The following is a 27,109-nucleotide window of genomic DNA, read 5'->3' as shown; positions in this document are numbered from 1 at the left end:
AAGGATTTAGCTAGTGCCAAGATTTTTGTGGCAGAATAATCTGTAGTGTCCTGCAGTAATACAGTACTAGCTACTTACTGGGCTGCGAAAGGCAAGTGTGGTGCTCATGTTCAATGCACCTTTTATGTACTGTGCATAGTGCGATGCCACTACCCGAATTTACTGTATTATTATTAGACCATCGGCATCGGACTTCCGGAAAGCGGCTCTCGCGTGTAATAGGTTTGAATAGACACCCAATGGTGATCCAACTACTACACGGAATTTTCGGAATAAATAATGAAAATGGCACGTAACAAACTTATTTTTACGTCTCTATTTGAATGTTAGTAACACTGATAATCTCTTTGAAGTGACTGAACAGGGAGCACTTAATTCTATGTTTGATATTGCCTAGCAGGAGGACATTATTCATTTAAAACAATACCACAGCCTGAAATCGTTTCACAATACATAAACACACATGTTAAACACTTGAACTTGTTTTAGGTTAATTTAAACTGCACAAATTGTAATTACTGAATTTAATGTTATTGAGCTTGCATTGTGCTGAAGGCACAATGTGTACTGTGGTGGCAGCAATTTCCTTGAACGCTTAATTAAGGAACAATATAGATCTGCTTGTCAATATAGTTACTAAAAACACTAATTGAGAATAAAGTTGCTCAGACGAAACCGAGTAATTTTTAACTATGGCAAAGTACTGAAAAGCCACCACATCGAGCTGGATAGTAATTAAGGTGGCACAGTACCTGGCATCTTCCATCCGTTGCATGAAGCGGCATCTGCTCATCTGCTGGCAATTTTGGCGTTAATTCCGACTATTTTCTCTTGTAATATAGCTACGCCGATACTCACGCACCATAACTTTTCACTGATGTTGCAGCTCATAGAAATCACTGGCTATGGGGTAATAATGAGCTATTTCCTTTAAACAATTGATTACGCTCAGGGAATGCAATTTAAACCACAAAATTATTATTGCCTCCAAACTTTACACACTGTAGAGAACTTGGTTTGACTATTACACAAACTGATGCACAAAATATAAATGTACTGGTAATGGCATCGGTATAACAACCACTGTTCATAGTAATTTTCTTGTAAGATAACTTCTAGTTCGTTGCTACCGAAGTGAGCTCACCAATGGACCTCACCAGTTATTCAGATCATAATATGCCACTGGATGCGGCTACTGGTCCCTTCACACCTTGCCGTTGGCACAAGCAACTCATCGCAATTAACACAGCTTTGCACCATGCAGTGCCATGTACCTCAGAGCAGGAAAATGTACTATTTTGCCACTCACAGTCCATCTCCATTGAAATACCGCATCTTACAAGCCTTAGTGTCCATTTAGCTTGTAGCCATACGATAAATGAAGTCCATATCTGTTTTCAGCTCACTTCTAAATGGTCTGTTAGCAACGTTACCGTAGCAGACACCGACAGTCACTTTTACGCCACTTAACACTTGTTCTGCCTCAGAGCTACGCCAACTTACTTCTACCGCCAATATTATGCGCCAACCGAACACTGTTCTCATTCTCGGGGATTCCCCCCACACCTAAACATTATTTTACATTACGCCAATTTCTCTATTTACAATTAAACATACCATAGCATTACAATATTTAATTAAAGTCATTTTCATATATTAAAGTAATATTACATTTATATTTTTACTACACATAACAATATTATTTAGTTTAATTCTTTTTTTATTTCGCTGTCAGTGTGCAGCACAAGCCATACACTGTCTCCCGTATAGCGTTCATTAATTTAGCTGCTACCAGGCGGAAGCACTTCTGCTTTGCCTTCGATTCTGGCTCACAGATGGCATAAGCGTCCACTTTCTCTACCGTTGCACCTTGACTACGCCTGGCATTTACTAGACGGCACGTTGTCACATTACAGTATCTTCTGACCTATGTAAGCTTTGCCACACTGGCAAGGAATTTTGTAAACTCTGGCCTTCCACAGACCCAGATCGTCCTTTACCACTAACCTTCGCCAGTGGCCGGAAGATTACTTTAACTTGATGATTCTCTAGGATTCTGCCGGCTTTAGATTAAACGCTGCCAACGTATGGAAGGAATGCCCCAAACTTGAACAGCTCCTTATCATCTTAATGTTGTGGGTGATCATGTTTCTTTCTCCTTAGCGCTGTACTAATCTGATGTGGAGAGTAACCATTATCTTTGAACACTGAATGTAGATGTTCTAGCTCGTTTGTAAGACTATCTAAATTAGAAACAACATGGCCTGGTGTGCCAACGTTCCAGGGACGCCGGTAGTTTGTGAAGTGTGATGGCAGCTTAACGCTAGTAGGTAAAGGTCCATATGTTCAGGCTTACGATATACAGAATGCTGTAATGACCCATCCACTCTCTTAGTAACCAAGATGTCCAAAAATGGTAAGCAACCATCCTTCTCTATTTCCATCATAAACTGGATTTTCTTGTGGATTGTATTCAGATGTTGCAAGAAACATGACAGATCTTCCTCACCATGGGGCCACACTACAAAAATGTCATATACATGTTGCCAAAAGACTCTTGGTTTAAGTTGTGCCTAATCAAGAGTGCTCTCCTCAAAGTCTTCCATAAAAAAGTTTGCTACCAGAGGGGAGAGAGGACTGCCCGTGGCAAAACCGTCAGTCTGCTCTTTTTAAATAAAAAGTAGGTTGAGGAAAGGATATGATGAAAAAGTGCTGTTATATTGGCTGTGAACTTATTGCTGATGAGTAACAAAGAGTCCATAAGAGGAACCTTAGAGAAAAGTGTGATGTCGTTGAAGATCACTAGTAGGTTAGTTTCATTGAGTCGAAGCGACTTCAGTCTGTTGAAATGTCAGCAGAGTCGTGAATATGATGCGCGCACTTCCCCACAAAAGGTTTTGGTAGAGAGGCAATGTGTATAGCCAAATCATACGTGGGAGCGTTGATATTACTGTAACAGAACCTCTTTTTCATGAACCTTCGGAAGGCCATATAACCTATGTGGCACAGAACTATGAGGTTTTAATCTTTTGGCCACTTCTTGCGGAATAGAAGAAGAATTCTGCAGTGCTGATGTTTTCCTTTCCATTTTCCGTGTGGGGTCTTTGTCAATCTTACAATACATTGTTTCACTTAGCAAGTTATAAACCTTCTTTTCATAAATCTCATGTAGCAACAGCTGGACGGTTGGCAGCCACAATATTGTGGCAAGAGTCATGCAATTCGGAAAGCTCATAGAATATTCAGTACGCCGGAGAAACTTCAAGAATCAAATTAAAATGAGTATTGATACAGTCATTGAGAGATTATGCACGTGACACAAGAAATAATGCAGCTAACTATTTGCAGAAAACCAGTCAATAATGATTTTAAGAATGTTGTTTACTGTTTCTTCTGTTGCTGTATGTAAGCTAGGGTTGATTACAATACTAGTGTTATCTGCAAAAATAGATGGAAGACTGTCTCCATAAAACGAGAAACAATGGCAGGCCTAAGATTGAGCCTTGGGAAACCCCATACGTAATTTCTCCCCTGTCAGAAGAATATCCCCAATTACATTGGCCGAGTTGCCAAGTACAACATTCTGCATTCTTTTGATTGGATATGACATTATCCATTGGTTGGTTGTACCATCAATTCTATAAAACCTAGTTTTATTTAGTAGAATTATGTGTTTTGCACAGTCAAGTGCCTTAGATAGGTCACAGAAAATACTGACCAGTGCTATTCTGTTGTGGAATACTTGTAAAATTTGGGGAGTAAATGTGTGAGTGGAAATTCATTAGAGCAACACACTGAAATCAGAACTGTAATTTACAGAGGATATTGTTGCTTAGGTGGGATACAATTCTGGAATACACCACTTTCTCAGAAGTTTTGAAAAATAATATCAGTAGTGAAACATTCAGTTGTTATTGAAATCTTTCCAATCATTATTTTTATGGAGGAATTTATCAATGGCATATTTCAATCTCTGTAGAAAAATAACCTTGGGTTAGTGATGCATTTCATATTTCAGATTAGACATAGCTTATTATATGGGAACAAATCTTCAGTACTCATAAACACCATCATATCCAGATGAGTGTTTATTTTTGAGAGAATATATATAATTTTCTTAAATTATGAGGGAGAAATATGATCAAATTTTATGAGAGTTGCTTTTTCAACACACTGCTGTGATTTTTGTATTGAACTGTTTGTTCCTGTACTTGTTACTATATTTCAGAAGTGATAGTGAAACACATTTGCTACCTGTTTCTCATAATTTATGGTTCTTCATTTAATTCAGTAGTGATGTTATCGTCTTCTTTGGCCAAATGTTGTCTCTCATTGCACTACAATCCATATAGCCTTAAGTATGTTGTCGGAATTACTGATTTCTGACATTATGTGCTTGTTCCTTGATTTCTTAAAAAGTTTTCTTTGTAATTTTTAATAGTTTCTGTAGTTGCCAACAGATACATTTCCCTTTTCCTTCTACAAGATAGTTTAATCCCTCTAGTGGTCTATGGTTTTTTTACATAGCTGTTTAGTCTTCTTTCTGATTAGCTTATGTGGAAAGCATTTTCAAGTAATGATATTTATTTATCTTGGAACAGATTAAAATGTATGTCTGGGTTTGGTTCATTATAAATTTCATCCATATCATCTCTTGTAAACTATTCTTGTTGTTGTTGTGGTCTTCAGTCCTGAGACTGGTTTGATGCAGCTCTCCATGCTACTCTATCCTGTGCAAGCTTCTTCATCTCCGAGTACCTACTGCAACCTACATCCTTCTGAATCTGCTTAGTATATTCATCTCTTCGTCTCCCTCTACGATTTTTACCCTCCACACTGCCCTCCAATGCTAAATTTGTGATCCCTTGATGCCTCAGAACATGCCCTACCAACCGGTCCCTTCTTCTTGTCAAGTTGTGCCACAAACTCCTCTTCTACCCTATTCTATTCAATACCTCCTTATTAGTTACATGATCTACCCACCTAATCTTCAGCATTCTTCTGTAGCACCACATTTCAAAAGCTTCTATTCTCTTCTTGTCCAAACTATTTATTGTCCATGTTTCACTTCCATACATGGCTACACTCCATACAAATACTTTCAGAAACGACTTCCTGACACTTAAATCTATACTCGATGTTAACAAATTTCTCTTCTTCAGAAACGATTTCCTTGCCTTTGCCTGTCTACATTTTATATCCTCTCTACTTCGACCATAATCAGTTATTTTGCTCACCAAATAGCAAAACACCTTTACTACTTTAAGTGTCTCATTTCCTAATCTAATTCCCTCAGCATCACCCGATTTAATTTGACTACATTCCATTATCCTTGTTTTGCTTTTGTTGATGTTCATCTTATATTCTCCTTTCAAGACACTGTCCATTCCGTTCAACTGCTCTTCCAAGTCCTTTGCTGTCTCTGACAGAATTACAATGTCATCGGCGAACCTCAAAGTTTTTACTTCTTCTCCATGAATTTTAATACCTACTCCGAATTTTTCTTTTGTTTCCTTTACTGCTTGCTCAATATACAGTTTGAATAACATCGGGGGAAGGCTACAACCCTGTCTCACTCCCTTCCCAACCACTGCTTCCCTCTCGTGCCCCTCAACTCTTATAACTGCCATCTGATTTCTGTACAAATTGTAAATAGCCTTTCGCCCTTTCGCTCCCTGTATTTTACCCCTGCCACCTTCAGAATTTGAAAGAGAGTATTTCAGTCAACATGGTCAAAAGCTTTCTCTAAGTCTACAAATGCTAGAAATGTAGGTTTGCCTTTCCTTACTCTAGCTTCTAAGATAAGTCGTAGGGTCAATATTGCCTCATGTGTTCCAATATTTCTACGGAATCCAAACTGATCTTCCCCGAGGTCAGCTTTTACCAGTTTTTCCAATCGTCTGTAGAGAATATGCCTTAGTATTTTGCAGCTGTGGCTTATTAAACTAATTGTTCTGTAATTTTCACATCTGTCAACACCTGCTTTCTTTGGGATAGGAATTATTATATTCTTCTTGAAGTCCAAGGGTATTTCGCCTATCTCATACGTCTTGCTCACCAGATGGTAGAGTTTTGTCATGACTGGCTCTCCCAAGGCCATCAGTAGTTCTAATGGAATGTTGTCTACTGCCGGGGCCTTGTTTCGATTCAGGTCTTTCAGTGCTCTGTCAAACTCTTCACGCAGTATCTTATCTCCCATTTCGTCTTCATCTACATCCTCTTCCATTTCCATAATATTGTCCTCAAGTACATCGCCCTTGTATAAACCCTCTATATACTCCTTCCACCTTTCTGCCTTCCCTTCTTTGCTTAGAACTGGGTTTCCATCTGAGCTCTTGATATTCATACAAGTTGTTCTCTTCTCTCCAAAGGTCTCTTTAATTTTCCTGTAGGCATTATCTGTCTTACCCCTAGTGAGACAAGCCTCTACATCCTTACATTTGTCCTCTAGCCATCCCTGCTTAGCCATTTTGCACTTCCTGTCGATCTCATTTTTGAGAAGTTTGTATTCCTTTTTGCCTACATTTTTATATTTTCTCCTTTCATAATACATCAGATGACTGAAAGTAAGTAATTGTCTCTTAAACCAAAAAATAGTAAATTAATGACTATTAAATTCAATATTTCTTCTGTTACCCAAGGATTTCTATTAGCCCTCGTCTTTTTACCTACTTGATCGTCTGCTGCCTTCACTACTTCATCCCTCAGAGCTACCCATTCTTGTTCTACTGTATTGTTTCCCCAATTCCTGTCAATTGTTCCGTTATGCTCTCCCTGAAACTCTGTACAACCTCTGGTTCTTTCAGTTTATCCAGGTTTCATCTCCTTAAATTCCCACCTTTTTGCAGTTTCTTCAGTTTTAATCTACAGTTCATAACCAATAGATTGTGGTCAGTCCACATCTGCCCCTGGAAATCTCTTACAATTTAAGACCTGGTTCCTAAATCTCTGTCTTACCATTATATAATCTATCTGATACCTTTTAGTATCTCCAGGATTCTTCCATGTATACAACCTTCTTTTATGATTCTTGAACCAAGTGTTAGCTATGATTAAGTTGTGCTCTGTGCAAAATTCCACCAGGCGGCTTCCTCTTTCATTTCTTACCCCCAATCCATATTCACCTACTATGTTTCCTTCTCTCCCTTTTCCTACTGCCGAATTCCAGTCACCCATGACTATTAAATTTTCGTCTCCCTTCACAATCTCAATAATTTCTTTTATCTCATCATACATTTCATCAATTTCTTCATCATCTGCAGAGCTAGTTGGCATATAAACTTGTACTACTGTAGTAGGCGTGGGCTTTGTGTCTATCTTGGCCACAATAATGCGTTCACTATGCTGTTTGTAGTAGCTTACCCGCACTCCTATTTTTTTATTCATTATTAAACCTACTCCTGAATTACCCCTATTTGATTTTGTATTTATAACCCTGTATTCAGCTGACCAAAAGTCTTGTTCCTCCTGCCACCGAACTTCACTAATTCCCACTATATCTAACTTTAACCTATCCATTTCCCTTTTTGAATTTTCTAACCTACCTGCCCGATTAAGGGATCTGACATTCCACGCTCCGATCCGTAGAACGCCAGTTTTCTTTCTCCTGATAACAACGTCCTCTTGAGTAGTCCCCGCCCGGAGATCCAAATGGGGAACTATTTTACCTCCGGATTATATTTTACCCAAGAGGACGCCATCATCATTTAATCATACAGTAAAGCTGCATGCCCTCGGGAAAAATTACGGCCGTAGTTTCCCCTTGCTTTCAGCCGTTCACAGTACCAGCACAGCAAAGCCGTTATGGTTAATGTTACAAGGCCAGATCAGTTAATCATCCAGACTGTTGCCCCTGCAACTACTGAAAAGGCTGCTGCCCCTCTTCAGGAACCACATGTTTGTCTGGCCTCTCATCAGATACCCCTCCGTTGTGGTTGCAGCTACGGTACGGCCATCTGTATCGCTGAGGCACGCAAGCCTCCCCACCAACGGCAAGGTCCATGGTTTTTTTTGGTGTGGGGGGGGGCGACTATTCTTAAAAACATTTATTCTTGAGTCATTAATTATTCTCATTGGTTTCCACCCTAGAGTATTGAGACTGTAAGACACTATCTTATTTACACTAACTAAATGTACATCATGGTCAGAGAAAAAACTTTTGTTACGTGGTACACAGTTATTTTTTCTTGCTTTTAGCTTATCAAAGAAAAAAAAAACATTATCAATTAGGGTAGATAGTGTCTCTTCTACACTTGAGGGACATTCTATATGCAAAGTACAAAACAACAAGCCTAAATGTAAAAATAAAATTAAAAAGAAATGTAAGTCAAGCTTCAGTGCTTCATGGCAATGTGAACACACTCAGCCAAGAAAAAATAGATGGATGAATGTTTTGTGGCGACAAACATTTTCATGTTTTCAAAGTCATTTTATGATTTAGTTTCTGATGTGTACATTGTCTAGTGGTGCATTTTACAATTGATCAAAATTTCCTTGCAATCAGGTTACTATTTGATGTTTCTGATGTGCACATTATCTAATGGTGCATTTTACAATTGATCAACATGTCCTGGCAATCAAGTTACTATTTGATGTTTCACTGTCATATCTGATATTTCACACACAGCTGATCTGTGAGCTCTAGAATATGTTTTAGTACTTTTTCCATACTTGTGCTGAATATTGGAAACAATTTATCTCTGTTTCGCTGTCTTTGGGATATTTCTGTGCATCCATATTAAAGTTACTTGTTATACAAAGATATAAAAGTGACTCAACCAAGCAAAAGAACTATATGAATATTACATAGGATCATGTTAACATGAAACCTGTGAAATGTACCTGTACCAATTGCAAGAAGTCCATAAGAAACAAATTCATCAGTGAAACAGAAATTTATATTCTGATGAATAAGCTATAATGACAAAATCAGCATCTATACTCTGACATGATTACTTTTCCCAAATCTGATTTCTTGTAGCCTTTCTGGTAAATCATTTTGTGACCACAGAAATGGATAATATGAATCATTGGTGTGAAGTTACAGTTTGTGTGTGCTAAGGTTTCCGAGTTATTTGCCCCACACACTGAGGTCCAGAAATTTCTCACTTTGTTTTGTTACATTACTGTGACTTTGTGGCATTTGGAATCAACATAGGCTAACTATTTTGGAAACACTTTTCAAATGTAGCCGCTTTGCAGCTGATGTTGGCAATTGTGGAATGTCATGTTGTTAAAAGTTATAAGAGATACTTACAGTGAAAAAACTTGTTGTTTTTTTTTTAGTACACTTGTATCTTTACTTTTTGTGTGTCCTTTTTTTGAAAGTTGAATATTTCATTGAAGACTGATCTAGGTAGCTCAATAACTGACACAGTAGCTTTTCAGTTGGCAGGAGAGGGTTCGGATAACCTGTCAGACCATTCAGATTAATTTTTATTAGCCATACAATGGTGGAGCTTCAGCAGTTGTCAGTTTTATTTTCAGACACATTCATAAACAACTTTTATAGCTGTTACTGGTTTTGAAAAGTATGTAATCTTCAGGTAACCAATCCAACAGAGAGAAAGATCATCATTACTGTACGTGAAAATATTAAGGAAATAAAAACCTAAAAGATAAACATGATAAAATAGAAATAAGAACTATGTCACTCACATTATATTCAGCTTCAACAGCTCTTGATCTAAATGGAAAAGTTGTCTTTAGTTTCAGTAAGTGGATCAAGAGCCACAGTACATGAATACCATGTGTTATTCTTTTTATGTTTTTAACACACTGACTTCAGTAATTCAATTTATGTGCTCTGGACATGCCTTTTCTCCACAATGAAATGTTTATTTTGCATTTATTATTTTCAGTACCGCAACCACTGATAGAACTGCATGTGAAACTCCTACGTAAAGCAAGGAAATCAGTATCAGGGGAACGATGGGAGCGTGCACTTATAAAATTCTGTCACACATACTCATCAAATCAAGATGGCTGGGAAATTGAACGTTTTGGCTACAAGAAAGCTCGACTTGGTGTGAAGTTGCGAGTGCTGAAGGTTTGTGTTTATGCCTTGAAAATTGTCAGAGTTATAACCTGTTTCTGCAGATGTGTTTATAATTGAAATATTGTGGTCTTCATTGATGAGTGACTTTAATAATATGTGTGTGGTGTTTGATGTGCAGTTTTCAGAAGTGTTTTTGTCTTTATAGGTAAACAGTTTCTCAAGTTGGCTTTTATTTATCAAGGAAGATATGAATATTGCGTGTTCCAATATATTTAAAATCATAGTCGATATTTCACTCTGTTTTTAAAAATGAGAGGTCTTCATTACTGAACACAAATGACATGGCATTTGTGTAGGTCATAGAAAAACAAATTGTCTCTGAACTTTTATTGTCTCTCTGCATCATTTATTTGCTGAGGAGGTCATTAGGGATCTTTATAATTTTTCCCTTTGCAGGCTAAAGAGAAATTTTAATAAACATTTTTGTAACAGTGATTAAAATTTTTTAAAATTTTTTGTTTTTAAAATTCAGTCTTAATCACACCACATATGTTACAAGAACATAGGTGACCGGTTTCGGTCATATCACATGACCATCAGACCTGTAATTTAATTTAGAAAGTGATAGAAACCTTACTAGATTTACAATAAAATAAGACAAAATGCTTATAAGGATAAAATACAATAAGACGTGTTATACCCAAGGCATCCTTCGAAGATGGTAGGTGGAGCACTCTTCTCAGATGCTGTGATGTCAACTGGTGCCAGCATGTGAGGAGCATATGCTTAAGTACGAAGATGTTCCATCTACCTCTTCTCCCTCCACCTCACATCAACCAATCAGTATAAAAATGGGTTCACATAATTGTCAAAAAAAAAAGTACAATAATAACATAAAAATAGTTATGTATAATATCTCTTTACAACCATGGAATTGTATAAAATATCAATTAAAAGCTTTAAAATAACTGTACAGACAATGTATAGTCAGTGTGCCCTCTATGGGCTAAGGTGGTACTACCACAATTGTTTCAAAGTCAACAATGTTGTGGAGGTCTTTGGCATTGCAGAATCATATCGATATGTGAGTTGTGACTCGACTGCAAGTATACACCTATGCTAGATTCAGTCTGTCTGTCTTTTATTAAAATGTCATAAAACTGATTTATTAAACATGGAGTCACATTTCGTAATATTTCTAGTTGGAAGTTTAAAATTGTGATATAAATATTTACGTACTGTCCTACGGTACATTTCTGAAAATCTAACTGTTCATTGAGAAGCACTGACAGTTCATCTCTGTAATGGGCATATATCTCGATCTCCTCCAAAATATTTAATAATAAGCCTTTATTAGCATAATGAAGGACTTACAAATTCTGTTGTACCTCCACAACATCGTTGACTTTGAAACCGTTGTGTTAGTACCATCTTAGCCCATAGAGGGCACACTGACTATACATCATCTGTACAGTTATTTTAAATCTTTTAATTGATATTTTGTACAATTCCATGGTTGTAAAGAGATATTATACATAACTATTTTTATGTTATTATTGTACTTTGTTTTATTTTTTTTTTATTTTAATTTTAATTTAATTTTATTTTATTTTATTTTATTTTATTTATTTACATTTTGACGATTATGTGAGCTCATTTTTATATTGATTGGTTGATATGAGGTGGAGGGAGAAGAGGTAGGCGGAGCATCTTCATACTTAAAGTGTATGCTCGTCACTTGCTGGCACCAGTTGACATCACAGCAGCTGAGAAGAGTGCTCCACCTACCATCTTCGAAGGATGCCATGGGTATAACACATCTTATTGTATTTTATCCTTATAAGTATTTTGTCTTATTTTATTGTAAATTTAGTAAGGTTTCTATTACTTTCTAAATTAAATTACAGGTCTGATGATGGTCATGTGATATGACCGAAACTGGTCACCCATGTTCTTGCAACATACATGATGTGATTAAGACTGAATTTTAAAAACAAAAATTTTTAAAGAGACATTGTTGTGAACAGTACATGTAATTTTTGTTCATTTTATGTTAATGATGCTGTTAATGACAAACTTGGTAGAATATTAAATAGATTAACAGACTATTATTTATAGAATTGCCTCGAAGAGATTTGATCATTTATAAGACATATAATCCACAAGTTTTTGTGTGATAAAGGCTCCAGGAATTCTTGTAACATTAAATTTAGAGATCTGCACTTTTTGGACAGTTAACATGCAAACTTAAACCAGTTACACAATGAGATTGCAGAAATACTATACGTGAGAGAGTAAAAGAGACAGTAACACTATGTTTCACAGTTTGAAGCAAAGGATGGAAGAAAAAGAGTAAAATTTCTTCTGGAAATTATACACTTATAAAAAACATTGTGCTTTAACCCAAAAAGAGAGAGGAATGTAGCTGCAATAAGGCAGATGTGGTGAGCATTCCATCTTCATGCAGAAAAGTGCTATTTTTCCTATTGCATTTTGTGTTTTAGTTGTTCATGAGTTCTCTTCTTCCATCTGGTTTGCTGTAGTATTAGGTCCTCTTTGTGCTTATCATAATCTTCTGTTGTTTCCATTATGTGTGTTCTGAAATTGTAAATGAAAGTTAGACTAGGAATGTTTCATTATACTTAGCTGTCATTTATATTTTTGTTAAGAAAAAGTTTACCTTTATTGGTGGTAATTTAATGCATGCAAAATTAATATTTTCAGTCATGTGATACTTTTAATGGTTTCTTTCAGAATTCATTGTTTTTTATCACTTTGTCACTAATTCTCCTTTAGTACAAATTGTGGGGATAAAAGTAACTGCTGGTTAGAGGAAAATATTATTTGAGAATGAGTTAATGATTGCCTCCATTTGCTTATTACATTTACAAAGATGGTAGTTTCTTAATTTGTTATTGCCCTTTTTCTCACAGACTCTGCTGGAACAACAGTTTGATTTGAATGCAAAGTTCAAAGCAGAGATCAACCGTTTGAGTGCTATGGAGCTACGCAGCAGTCCTCTTGGCCGTGACAAGCTGGGACAGACATATTGGTGCCAGCTGGACGAAGCATGCAATTTACGTGTATACCGGGAGGACCTAGATGATGAGACATGGGAAGTGGTTGCAAGGTATAATTAACAGCTTGATAACTTATCTTCTACACGTCTGACTTCTTTGCTGTGGTATAAGGGAGGGATGTATTTTTTTGATTACCGATTTAGTATTTTTAGTCATCTTTAGATTAGAATGTTTGTTTTGCAGAATATTGCATCTTAGTAATTGATGTGGTATGATTTCATTGCAATCACATGTATATTAAATGAAAGTAGTTACCACCACAGACACAATATCTGAAAAGCTGTTAGATGAGACTCCTGTAATGTGTAAGTCCATCTACATCTACATACATACTCTAGAAACCAGTGTGAACTGCATGGCAGGGGGTACTTGTTGATGTTGTACCACATGTTAGGGTTTCTTCCTGTTCTGGCTGCATATGGAATGTGGGAAGAATGACATCTTTAACACACTTATGCGTGCTATAATTAGTCAGTCTTGACTTTGCCATCTCTACTGGACTGACACATTAGGGGGCTGAAATATGTTTTTAGATTCTTCACTTAAGGGGGGGTAGGACGTGAAACTGGTCGACTTGGAGCAGGAGAGGCACCATAAGACATTTTAATTTACACTGTCTATACTTTCACAAATAAATTCATAAAACTTTGTTAGTGTGACCAGGAAGGATTCAGGATTCACACTTATAGCAGAGGAAGTTCAAAAACTTAACAAAACAATTTTTTTTTTTTACATTTGAAATTTCATCATTTTTTTCACTGTTGGCTGCATTTGTTGCTGTAGCTACACTTTTCTTCATAAGTAAGAGAGATTCTTTGATGAATTTTGCACAGCATACAAACCATACTTACAGGTGTATGAAACTCTAGAATTTCCCAAATCTGTTAAAAACTGTGGTAAAAATTGAGATAATTAACTATAAAATTCGAGTTTTCTCTAAACACAAAGTTTAAAACATAACAGCCCATTCATTTTTCTATAGATTAAATAAATTCTAGAGTTTCATACACCTGTAAGTATGGTTTTTAAGCTGTGCAAAATTCATCGAAGAATCTCTCTTATGAAGAAAAGTGTACCTATAGCAACAAATGCAGCCAACAGTAAGTGAAAAAAATCATGAAATTTCACATTTAAAAAATATTATTTTTTCGTGTTTTTATACTTCCACGGCTATGAGTGTGAATCCTGAATCCTTCCTGGTCATTCTGAGAAAGTTTTATGAATTTATTTGTAAAAGTATAGAAAGTGCAAATTAAAATGTCCTGTGGTGCCTCTCCTTCTCGAAGTCAGCCCGTATGACGTCCTAACCTCTTAATACTGGTTCTTGAACCTTTGCATGTTGGATTTCACGGGATAATTGGCACCTATGTTCAAGCGTCTGCCAAATCAGAGTTACAGCATTTCTGTGACTCACTCGTGCAAGTCAAACAAATCTCAATATCTTCTGTTAGCCCTATTTGGTATAAGTCCCATACACTTGAATGATATTCTACAGAAGTTCACATGAGTGTTCAGTAAACAAGACTATTTTCCCAGTATTCTGTCAATGAACCGAAGTCCGCTACCAGCTTTACCTATGACTGAGCCTATTATTCCATTTCATATCCATTCAAATTGTTACATCCAGATATTTGTATGTTTTGACTTATTTCATTTGGGACTCATTGATGTTGTTGTCATAGGTTACTACTTTTCTGCATTTCAAGCTGAACACAATTTTAGATTTCTGGAGGTTGAAAACAAGTATGCCAATCTTCACACCACTTTCAAATATTATTTACATCTGACTGCATATTTGAACAGGTATTTCAGATAGTACTTCATAATAGGCAATGGCACCACCTGCAAAAAGTCTAAAGTTTACTCTAAATGTTGTATGCCAGGTTATTCATATATAATACAAGCAGCAAGGTCCCCTATGCATCTGCCTGAAGTTGCTTTCACATCTCTTGATGACCCTCCAGGTGAGATAACATGTTGCATCCTCAGTCCAATCACTAATTTTGTTTGATACCTATATAATTGTGTTTTTGGTAATAAAAGTTGGTGTGATACCAAGTCAGATGTTTTTCACAAATCAAGAAATACTGCATCCACCTGATTTCCATGATCTGTTGCTTTCAGGATGTCATGAGGAAAGAACAAGTTTGGTTTAGTGTGATCAACATTTTTCTGAATCTGTGATACTTGGAATGTGTGAGGTTATTCTATTCAAGATACGCCATTACGTCTGAGCTCAAAATATGTTCTAGAATTCTACAATGAATGGACACCAGTGATTTGGATGTCAGTTTTGTAGATCACTTCTCCCACCTATATTGTAGGTTGGTGTGATCTGTGCTTCATTCCAACTATTTGGCACAGTTTTCTGTCCATCATGTATGTTGTGGAGTGCCCCCATAATAGGTACATATTTTGACCAAAGTATTCATCCATGACTACCTGTACCACCTGACACCAGGGGGACATCATTAAGGAGCTTAAACATATGTACAGAAGACACCAAATTATTTGCCTCGAGAGGGGGGGGGGGGGGGGGGGGAAGGATGCAGATAAATGTCATGACATACTTCTTAGCTTAGTAGAACACTTCTCTTGAACACTGAGCCAATTGGAACAGTGGTTAAGACACTGAATTTGTGTTTGGTAGGAACTGGCTTCAATTTCCCCTACAGCCATCAATATTTAGATTTGCAATGGTTTTTCTGAATTGCGTAAGTCAGATATCAGAATGGTTCCTTTGATAAGAATAGAAACGTTTCTGTCCCCGTATTTCTCTGGTTTGTGCTTGTGCTCCATCTGTAATGTAGACAAGATGTTAAATCCTAAGCTGCCTTTTTGCCTCCTCCATCAGCCAGAAACCGCCTTTTCACATCAAACACGCCACTTTTTAAAAATTTACTATTGATAGGCTGGTGGGATATACTTTGACAAGTGGCGTAATTTACAGGTGAGAACTCATTTGATGAGTATATTGAGAAATGTGCAGGATAAGCCAAGGTTTTAAATTTCTGCTCTTAAAACTTAGGTAGATATGCGTATGGGTTGGTAGGTCACCTACTAAACAACATTTTAATTAAAAAACAATTTGTGTTATAAAGGGAAGAACAACATAGATTTGCGCAAAACATATTTTATAAGCTTACGGAAATTAAAGCTGTGTCGTCTTTTCCTCTTCACCCCATTTTTATCTTTGCTTTTGAAATTTAGGACATAGGAAAAAAAGTAAAAGAAAAAGATATTTACAAACCAAACTTGCACCCTGCCCAAATACACACACACACACACACACACACACACACACACCAGTTCAGTATCAGTTTGAAGAAAGTCAACATGTAATGAATATTGACAAGTAGTAGGTATGCCAAGGGGCATTCTTGTGCAGTCTGAAAACTATTTCTGTACTATTCTAATTGCAGTTGAAATGTCACATGGCTCGAGGTCTGTGGTTCCCGATCTGGGATTAGTTCTCTAATATTTATTACATCACCATTGTCATCATCGGCTGTTTGATGTTCAGCAGTGGATAAAGGCTTCCTGAAGACGCACCCATGTTGCTTCATCATATTTCCCAGAGTGATCTTTCTCTGATTCATTATGTTTTTGCATTAGTTTTTTTTTTATCTGTGGAATCCAATAAACAACATCTTTGCTCCATCTACTATCTCTTTGCCTGGCTACATATTCCACTTGCATCCATTTCATTTTCATTACAAATATAATTATTTTTTCCGCTCTAGTTTGTTCCCTGATCCATTTATTTATTTTCTAATTCTGACCTTGCATCTCTAGATTTCTTGCTGAACACTGCTCACTTTTTTTAATTGTTTCAGCATTTAATGTCTGTCCCTCACTGCCATTATAATACATACAAATTATAAAATTCTAATTTTGGACACAATGGATTCTTTGTTTTGAAAACTAATTTCCCAAATACACTCCAGTCCTTTTGCTCTTTCTGTTCATTACTTTTGCTGTTCATATAGTTGTTGTATGATCATAGTAGTTATCATCAGTAATATATTCTATTAACAATTTTGAGACTATTTTCTTGGCCTCTGTGAGGTCAGTACATTGAAAGTAGACATAAGGTATAGCCAAACTACCAGCAACATTTTGGCAGAAGGTTGGTGACGAGTATCCATTATTAATGGGAAAAGGTATACAGGGCAACCATTCACCACAACTTGCAGGTGTTAGATTTCCGTGTACAATAGCAATATTAACAAAAGTGAGGAACTAAATGAACTTGGGGCATTGGATGACATCAAACAGAATATTAAAAAGATGACTGTTGCCATTGCCAGTTGTCTTATTGACTCATTAATTCTTTGTTTGACAAAAACCTAGAAAAACATGAAAATTTTACTTGTTTTAAAATTTACATTTTATCAACTCTTGTTACTTTAAAAGTAGTGGCATTAACTTTTATTTTTCAATCTAAAGTTAAATTAGGTGCTGAATTTTGTTGGGACTATTGACTAATATCTTATCTGGTTCAAGGGTAATTGTTTCAGAATGAGTGGGAACAATTTCTCTAGGCTTTAAACCATTCCATTACCAATGTTCCTTCAGTTCGCAATGTTTAATTCTTGTTCCCATCCAATGTAAAACTATATCCTCTTAGTTAAAAAAATTGTGGGTCATATTATAAATTGGAAGCATTAGTATTTTTGTTGTTTTATGAACATAGTTTTTTTTAAATAATTTTGAGTTACCTATTGTAAAGATTGTTCTTCATTCCCTCCACCCATGCCACTTATACGAAATAAATACGAGCTCCTCGTGCTCCCCCTCCTGCCCCATTTCCCCCCATATCCTGGGTACACTCATGGCTGTAGAATTATTTCTTTTTTTTTTTTTTTTTTTTTTTTGTTAATCTTTTATGTTTTTGTTTCCTTTGTATACATTACATTTTTCTCCTTTTCTCTTAAAAAACCTTTGGTCTGGTCCGTGCTACATTTTGGTGGCACTGTGTAATGTTCTTCCTTCTTTTAATTCTCTGTGCTGCAAAATTCAAAAACTTGGGATTTCATGTTCTTTTTAATTTAACAGAAGTACCAAATTGTTTACTACTTGTAAAGTTTTGTTATTTCATCTATATTTTGTTATGTTGAAGATTGTATCAGAAAAATAATGAATTATTTGCTTATAGTTAGTCTGTATGGGAACTGCTTGTACTCCTTTGGAGAACTAAGCAAATTGGGGCATCTGTTCTGAAAGGATGACTAGTGTTTTTTTCAAAGTATTATACTATTGTGATGTGTATGATAGCTCAAGATAAGTACTGGTGTTGGTTCAATGTCAATCCTAAAGCAAAGTACATTAACTAGTTTGCCTTTGTTGTTTTTTCATTGAATCCCTGCTATTTTCTTTACAGTGACCGAGAAGGCTTAGTACAACTGATATCACAGCTGTCATCAAATGATCCATTTCGAAGTGGATCAGAAGTCGTAAATGAAGATAGCAACAGCCTTGGAGTGGACAAACCGGTAACTGACACTGGCCAGCCAAAATCCTCATGCTCAAAAGATTGTGATGGTGATGATGCTGATGATGACAATGATGAAGAATTTCAAGAAATTCCTTCAAGTGACTTGGAGGAAGATGATTCTGATTATGACAGTGATAACAAACATCATAAAGAAGACATCAAACTTGGCAGTGATAGCAAACATCAGAAAGAAGATGCTAAACCTAGCAGTGATAGCAAACATCAGAAAGAAGACACTAAACCTAGCAATGATAACAAAAATCACAAAGAAGACGTTAAACCTAATGTTAGTGACAAACATCAAAAAGGAGACTTTAAACCTAGCAGTGATGTCAAACATCAGAAAGAAGATGTAAAATCTGACAGTGATACTGAGCATCAGAAAGAAGACATTAAACCTGGTAGTGACATCAAAGATGAGAGAGAAGATAAAAAATGTGACAGTGATAGCAAACTTCATAAAGAAGACATTAAACCTGGTAGTGATAGCAAACACCAGAAAGAAGACATTAAAACTGAAACTGCAGGGCTTTCAGCTTGTGAAGCAATTCTTTCAGAGAAAAAGGGGGAAATCAAGGTAGAAGAAGGGACTGAACATGATGCTGAAGTAAAACAGGGTAGTTCATCATCACCATCCTGCACAAATTTTGAAAAAAGTGAAACATTAGTGTCTGAAGACATGAAAAGTAGTTGTGTAGAAAGATCATCTGATTCCCCTGATAATAAGAATTCAAGTAGGGAAAAAGTGTTAGCAGATAGTAATGTAACTCTATCTAACAAAAATGTAGATTCAGATTATAAAACAACTGAAAATAAAGTGTGTGACAACAATTCATCTGAGGAGGAACAAAAAACTGATGAGCAATCTTCATCTACTGAATCGAAGATTGTCGCTGACATATCTCACGACCCAAAACCTTCACCTAGTGCACATTCTCTCATTTCTTCAAAAGAAGAAACTATTTTGGGTGCAACTGCCAGTGATTCACCTAAAGAATTCAATAAAGATGCAAGTTGCATATCAGTAAAAAGAAGTATCACATCTACAGATGATGTAGTACCAGCTAAACGTTTATGTGAAACCAGTTTAGAGAAAGAAACTGAACCAGAAGTAGGTGAAGCTATAGAGGAACCTGTAATGGTAATAAGTGGTGAAGGATCAGGGAAAGAATGTGATACAGGTAACCCTATGAAACACAGAGAAAGTAGTGAAAGTGATCTGGAAGTAAGCGAAGCTGTAGAAGAACCTATAATGGTAATAAGTGGTGAAGGATCAGGGAAGGAATGTGATACAGGTAATCCAGTGAAACCAGGAGATAGTAATGATAACGAACAAGGAAAAAATGCAGATACAACTGATTTGAGTAAAAAAGAGAATTTGTCATCTGAGGAGGCTGTGTCAGAGAATTCAAGCTGTGGTAATCTTGAAGTGAGTCATACACCAGATAAAGTGTCTGATGAAAATGTTTCTGTTATCAACTCCAAATCCAAAAGTCTGGAAGAATCAGTCAGCCAGAAAAAGTTGCACAGAGAAAAATGCAGTGCAAGCAGCTCTCAGCATTCACAATTAGCATTTCCATCAAGTTGTATTGCAGATATCTCAGTCGATTCAGAGGCTAACAAACCTATTTCATATCAAGAATGCCCTCCTGAGATGAAAGTATCAACACACAATGCAAGTCAGAGTACAACTAGAAACAAAAGTTTATCTGGAACAACCAGTGAGACTGTGACTGACAGTTCAAATAGGACAACAGATATGAAACAGCTGAATACGGCAGGCCTTTTAAATACAACAGAACATAATCCACATATTGATAGCACAATAAAAGAAGAAAAACGTGGGCACAATATTAGTTCTGAAACTGATGGCCCTGAAATGGCAGAAAATGTTGGCAAACTTAGTGTATCATCTGCAGTAACTTCCATTACTGATGAAGAAAAGCCAGTAGATACAAACTATGCATATTCCTCTGCATCATCAGTGGATCTTACAAAAAAGTGTTTGCCAGAGGATGGTGAGAAAGTGAGCAAAACAAATTTTGCTCAACAACCATCGATTAAAAATGTACCAAAATTATGGAGCATAGACACAATATGTGCCGCAAAAGAAGAAGGTGACAGTGATAAGTCTGAGTTAAGTGTACCAAGCAGTAAAGCCATTGATACCCAGGCTGTTACAAAAATTGTTGGGGAATCGCATGAGACATCTACTCTAATTAATAACTCCCCTGCTGATAGTCTCCCCAAATGTGTTTCAAGGTGGGATGTTGGTAAACCAGAAAGTTCGTTATCGGGTGAATGTTGTAAAGAAAAAAAGAACTCAGATAAAGCAGCTGGTGCCAAAAACCCCAATTCTTATACAAATGAGAATGTTAAACCAGAAGTGAAAGAATCCAACAGTCTACCTAGAAATACAGAAACTGGGATTTCTGGGGCCTATGTTTCTGAACCCTTGACATCACTAACTGCAAGTCAGGTAAACTCAGAAGGGAAAGCAGTTACTGAAACTTCAAGTTCCTCTGCATCTAAGGATTTGACAACCCAAGGCACTGAATGCAAAGATAAGGAACAGTCTGAATTTGGATCTGTCAAAGTAGGGAAAACTGAACCAGACTCTCATACAGCTTGTGATTCTATGCAACGCTCAGGCATGCTACGGGAATCACCTTCTGAAAGTACTAGATACTCAGATAGAACAGATATGAAGTCCAGCATATCTAACAATAAGGAAACTGGAAGTGGCAAAGCAAGTACTAACAGCAATGGAAGAGAAAGTGATGTGTCCCACGATAGAAAAATAGAAATAAAAGCTCCACAACTTACTGTTGAGTCTTTGAAATCAGGTGTTTTGTCTGACATGAGAAGCAAATCACTTGAAAATAGTTTGGCAACTACACTTGAAAGTAGTGAAAGTAAAATAAAATCCTCACATAAGTCAGAGCTGATAAGTGGTAGGGATACAAGTGATAGTGAAGGTAGCAGAACAAATAGGTCACTAACGCATGCTGGTGCAGCCACTTATGATCCACTGAATTTGGAGCTACCTTCAAATAACAGTTGTATGGCACAAATGCCAATACAGAAGGAAACAGGAAGAAATTCCAGCAAGGAAGAATTTGCCCAAAAAACAAATAAAGAGTCAGATATTGTTAGTTCTCAGAATCATAGCAAATTATCTACTTACAGAGTAGACATGCATGCTTCTGCTTCTGCCTTGTCTCAGAATAAATTCAAAACTGGGAATGAAATTGACTGTGGTGCTTCAGTTACCCATGTACAACATAAATTGTCTGAGGACAGAATTTTCAAAGAAAGTAAATACCTGCCAGATTCACTTGACATATCAGCTTCGACGATTGACTCAAATAAAAAGACTGACATAAATACAACAAAAGCCGATTTGGAGACTAGTGCTAGAGATCATTTGGGAAATATTTCAAATTTCTCTGTCTGCAACAGTTCTGTGACAATCGAAGCTATACCACTGACAAAAAATTCACAAAAAAATTGTCCTAAGAATTCAGATGATGAGTTTGTAAAACCTTTAAATCTTGAAAAGAATAGTATGCTTGATAAGAATAGAGGTCGATCAGTTTCTGACAACATAAGTATATTGCCAAGTACTTTAAAATCGAGAGATGCACATGCTGCTAAATCACAGCAATCTGTGTCTGCAATGGGTAAAAATAGAAGAAAATCTGTTGAAAGTATAACAATGGGTATAATGAGCAAACTGGCAGCTAGGGAACACCAGAAAACTGCTCAAATTAAGAGTATAGATGAGGTTATGGCAAATAATATTCCTGATCCTCATAAAACACCAGGAAAAGTCACTGCCATTTCTTCTGATGCACGAGTTTTAGATAGTAAAGATTATCAACCACTGAATTTAGACAAAATGTCAGAAAAACAAAGTGGTAGTAGAGCAAGTGATTTCAGCAAACCAGTCGAATTTCAGCCACCATCCAGTATCCCAAAGAAACACTGCAATCTTGGGTTTCCTCCTGAAGCCATTCATCAGATGGGCCTCCCTCCATTACCAAGTGCTATGTTGGATCCACTGAGGCAATTAACGAATTTAGCACTGCTCAGTCAAAATCCTGCAGATGCAGCATTCCTCAGCAATTCCTTGGCTAAGAGGTTTGATGACATAGCATCACGAAGAGACGTGGAATCACTTGGACTAGAATTGTTAAAGAAAAGTATGGATGGAAGAGGTATTGATCCAGCAATTGCTCTAGACTTACAAATGATGGGAAAATTTGCTGCTGATAGAAAAACAATGTTGGAATCTCAGATGAAAATCCCTGAAATGCATCTTCCTGGTATAGAAAAAACATTTAATGCCTTTCCAGCTGAGAAGTTGAATATGAAGGACTCTGCTGATATTAGCAATTTAATGAAGGCAACTGATGTAAGCAAACTAGCTGAATTGTCACTTCTAAAAAATTTTGTTTCTGAACCTTTAGCGGTGAAGGAACAAGCTTGGTTATGTGGCAGTGGAGTGCCACTACACAATAAAGCTGAAATGCAGGGGCATTTTAATCTTCCATATGGTGCTAATGCTGCCACTCACTTGTATGACGAGAAAATGAGATTGTTATCAGGTGCAAGTAATACATCAGTGAGAGAGAAAGGCGAGAGTAAAAGGTTAAATGAAGAAGTAAAGCACAGAGACAACAGGCATGTCAAGAGAACAGAAACTAGAAGGGAACTTGGAATTGAAAATATAAGAAATAAGAGTTTGGCTTATTATAGTACTGTGAAAGATTTGTCTAACATTCATAGGGACCATGACACAAGCAAGGCTTATCCGTATGGAATGCCTGTCCCTTCGAGAGGTTCTGTAGTTCCACCACCAAAAAGCAAGGACAACCCATTAGAAAACCTCCCACAAGATCTAACAGTGTCGTCATCAAAACATGGAACAAATTTATCGCTCAAATCACCTGACATAACCATGAAAGCAACAGAATTATCCGCTCCACTAAAAAGTGAAGCAATTCCATTGGTGAAAGGTGCACCATATAAGAATATATCTATTGAAAGTTTGAGTGATGAAGCAGTGGCTAAAGATTACTCATCAGTGAGCAATGTAAATATCAAGAAACAGGGAGTATCTCAGAAATTTAATACAATTCCAGTTTCACAAAACTTATCACCACAGAACTTTGAAAAATGTACTGTACCACAAACTTTCCAGCCAATTGTGGCTGACAGGGTATCTGAAAATATGAAACCACTGGACATGAAGTTACCAACACCAACAGAGGCTCCAAAAGAAAAGATTCATTATGGTCTGAAGGTCAAGCCACTGGAGAAACTCTCAGAAGTAAAACTATCTGAAATTGTAGACATAGCCAAAGAAAAGGTACCAGATAGTAAGTGTTCAATAGATGAGGTTGTTATTTGTTCCAAATCAGAAACACAAAATTTAGACAGTTCAAAAAATACTCCTTCGGAGAAACTGGACACATTAACATACCCAGTGGTAAAGCCAGAAGCAGAAAAACCTTTTACTAATGGAATTAAAGTTGTACCACTTGAACGATTGAGTGAGGCTAGTTCAGTGGGTGATATCTGTGGTGCAACAGATAACACACCAGTTTCAGAGACTGTTTTACCGGACTCCATAACTGAGCAGAAACTGAATGAAGATAAGTCAGTGGTTGAGCCTGTCAGCAGCAAGGTTCATACGCAGCTTCCAGTGAACAAGGAAAGCTCAGGTGATGCAGTAACTGAAAAAAAGAATGATACTGCCTCCGAGGAAAAATGTCAGTCTGAAGTAGTGATTGCTAAAGACTGTGTGAAAAATTCTTCTGATGCAAGGTCACCCTCTTCAAAATGTGTCCCTTCAGAAGAAGATGAAAAAAGAAAAAGCTGTGATCAAAGACCCATTGTGGGGAAAATACAAGTTAGATCTTTTGCCAAAGAATGTAAGCAGAAATTGTCAACTTCTGAGAAAAAAAATGCTTGTGAAGAAAGGGAACAAACATGTCCAGAAAAGGAGACAAATAAGTTGTCTGCTGCATCTGTAAAATTACCTAAGTGCAAGTCACCTGAAGTCAAAGAGTCCGAGGATGCTACACATAAGACAGAGAAAAAAGGTGGTGCACAGAGCTGTAGACCTGAGACCTCTGAATCAGTGATTGAAGGAAAGGAATGTGAGCCTGTGACAAATGTTGAAGATAACAGCAATGAACACAAAAAATCACAGTCATCAAAAAACAGTTCTGAGGGTACTGCAATAAAGTTAAAACTTAGAAGTAGGAGAAAGGCACCTCTGGAACCTATTCGTAGTGACTCACCTGAGGAAGTGGAACTAGTTAATGATAAAGGGAAGACAAGTAAACCTGCTGTTAATGAAAAAATTAAAATTACTGCTGCTGAAAGTAGTGAAAGTACTTCAAATACAGGTAGGGCCCCCGTTAAAAAATCAGCAGATGGTAAGTTGACTGATGCTGTTAGAGGTAAGCCAAAATCCACAGCAACAGATATGAAATGTGAGCTAATTACCTCAGAGACACGTGGTAGTGTTAAAGAGAAAATCCCTACAGTAGAAGTCATTCGCCTGAAGATAAAATCACCAAGGTCCATTAATGAAAATTTGTCTTTTGATTTCCACGAAACTGTTAGGCGTGATGTACCTGTTGATAACAAAAATAAACACACAGCTGAACCAGTCATAGCAGGCAAAAGAAGAAGAGGCAGGTCAGGAAGATTTATAAAAAGTCCAAATGCTGAAATTGTGAAGACTCCTATCGGGAAACATGAACCTAGTGATGCTGATGCAGATACAGATCCTGAGCACATAGTGAGTAATGTGAAACGTACAAAACCTGCCCGAGGTGGAAGAAGAGCATTGGAAACACGCACAAGGTCCAGTAGGGAAACAGCTCTTAGAAAGCAGGAGACAGTAGAGGTGAGCAGCAGTGATGATGGCTGCAGGGATAACTTACAGTTACAGATGCGGCTTGGAGAAATTTCGACAGATGACTCTCAAGATCGATCCGCTGTTCAAGCTCGTGGTGCTGCTAGGAAAGGTGGAGCACGAAATAAAGTCAAAGCACGTGCAAGAGGTGGCAAAGCTACCAGAGGAAACCGTGGAGGACGTGGAAAAAGTTTTGGTTCTGTTTCCAGCACAAGAACACCTGTTGATAGCCCACCGCCAAGCAGTGATACTCAATCAGATGCTGCAAAGACGAATAAACGTGGTCAGAGAAGTAAGTAACTTTATACAACTTGTAGTTAATAGCTGCATTTTCTGAGATTTTTATGTGTGGTATTCATTGCAGTGTATAAAGGAAATAAATAAGTACGCTAAAAACAATAATGAGATATCCTGGGTGCACTACAAATAATGGACGGTGTAAAGGTAACAACTCACCATACAACTGAACCATTGAGCTGTAGTGCCAGGTTGTCCAAAAGCTTAAGTTTTCAGCCTTGTCTACGTACCTATCAATTACACAACATGTCAGCTGTGCAGTGAGTTGTTACCCATTTGTTTATGTATATAGAGAATAAGACTGGTCGTATCACACTTTGTTGTGGCAGTCCTGATGGTACCCTTGCCTCTGATGAACACTCACCTTCGAGTAAAACCGATTCCATACACTTGTATCTTCATTAACAGTTTGCAAAGGGGCACCATGTCAAATGCTTTTTCTAAATCTATAAATATGGAATCTACCAGTTGCCCTTCATCTGTAGTTCATGGTATATCATGCGAGAAAAGGACTAGCTGAGTTTTGCAAGAGCAATGCTTTCTAAATCCATGCTGATTTGTGGATGGAAACTTATCTGCTTCAAGCAAATTTATTGTAGTCAAACTGAGAATATTTCTAAGAATTCCACATCAAACCAATGTTGAGGATATAGGTTTGTAATATTGTGGGTCTGTTCTTTTGCCATTCTTATATACAGAAGTCACCTGTGCTTTTTTCCAGTCACTTCACTCATAAATATTTCTCCCACAGTTTGGCTATGGGCACCTGCATGGCACCATCCTATGCCAACTTATTCATGGGCCAACTAGAGGAATCCTTCCTAAATGCTCAGAATCCCAAGCCCCTCACCAGATTCAGGTTCATTGATGACATCTTTGTGATCTGGATTGAGGTTGTGGACACCCTATCCACATTCCTCTAGAACATCATCTCCCCCATTTGCATCACGTTATCTTACTCTATCCAAAAGGCCACATTCCTTGGTGTTGACCTCCACCTCAAAGATGGATGCATCAGTACCTCCCTCCATATCAAACGTACTAACCATTAGCAATACCTCCACTTTGACAGGTTCCACCCATTCCATACCAAGAAGTCCCTTCCATACAGCCTAGCCAGACGTGGCTGTAGCATCTGTAGTGACGAGCGCTCTCTCTCGAAATATACTGAAGGTTTCACCGAGGCCTTCACACACTGTAATTACTTCCCAGCCTTCTACAACAACAGATCTCGTGTGCCTTATCTCTCCAGTCACCCACCATCTTCCAAACTCTCACCATCCGGCCACAGTGGAGCATTCCTC

General features: G+C 37.2%; 1 protein-coding gene across 1 annotated transcript in view; it reads left to right on the top strand.

The window, feature by feature from the left end:
- LOC126235493 (uncharacterized) overlaps positions 1–27,109 on the top strand; it is a 177,559-nt gene that overhangs the window by 27,711 nt on the left and 122,739 nt on the right. The window contains exons 2-4 of the mRNA XM_049944212.1: positions 9,861–10,048; positions 12,931–13,127; positions 18,461–25,800. Coding sequence (XP_049800169.1) covers positions 9,861–10,048; positions 12,931–13,127; positions 18,461–25,800 — 7,725 coding nt within the window. The remainder of the gene's footprint in view (positions 1–9,860; positions 10,049–12,930; positions 13,128–18,460; positions 25,801–27,109) is intronic.

The sequence above is a fragment of the Schistocerca nitens genome, chromosome 2, assembly GCF_023898315.1.
Source record: "Schistocerca nitens isolate TAMUIC-IGC-003100 chromosome 2, iqSchNite1.1, whole genome shotgun sequence".
Lineage (NCBI taxonomy): Eukaryota > Metazoa > Arthropoda > Insecta > Orthoptera > Acrididae > Schistocerca > Schistocerca nitens.
This window is presented reverse-complemented; position numbering and strand designations above follow the sequence as displayed.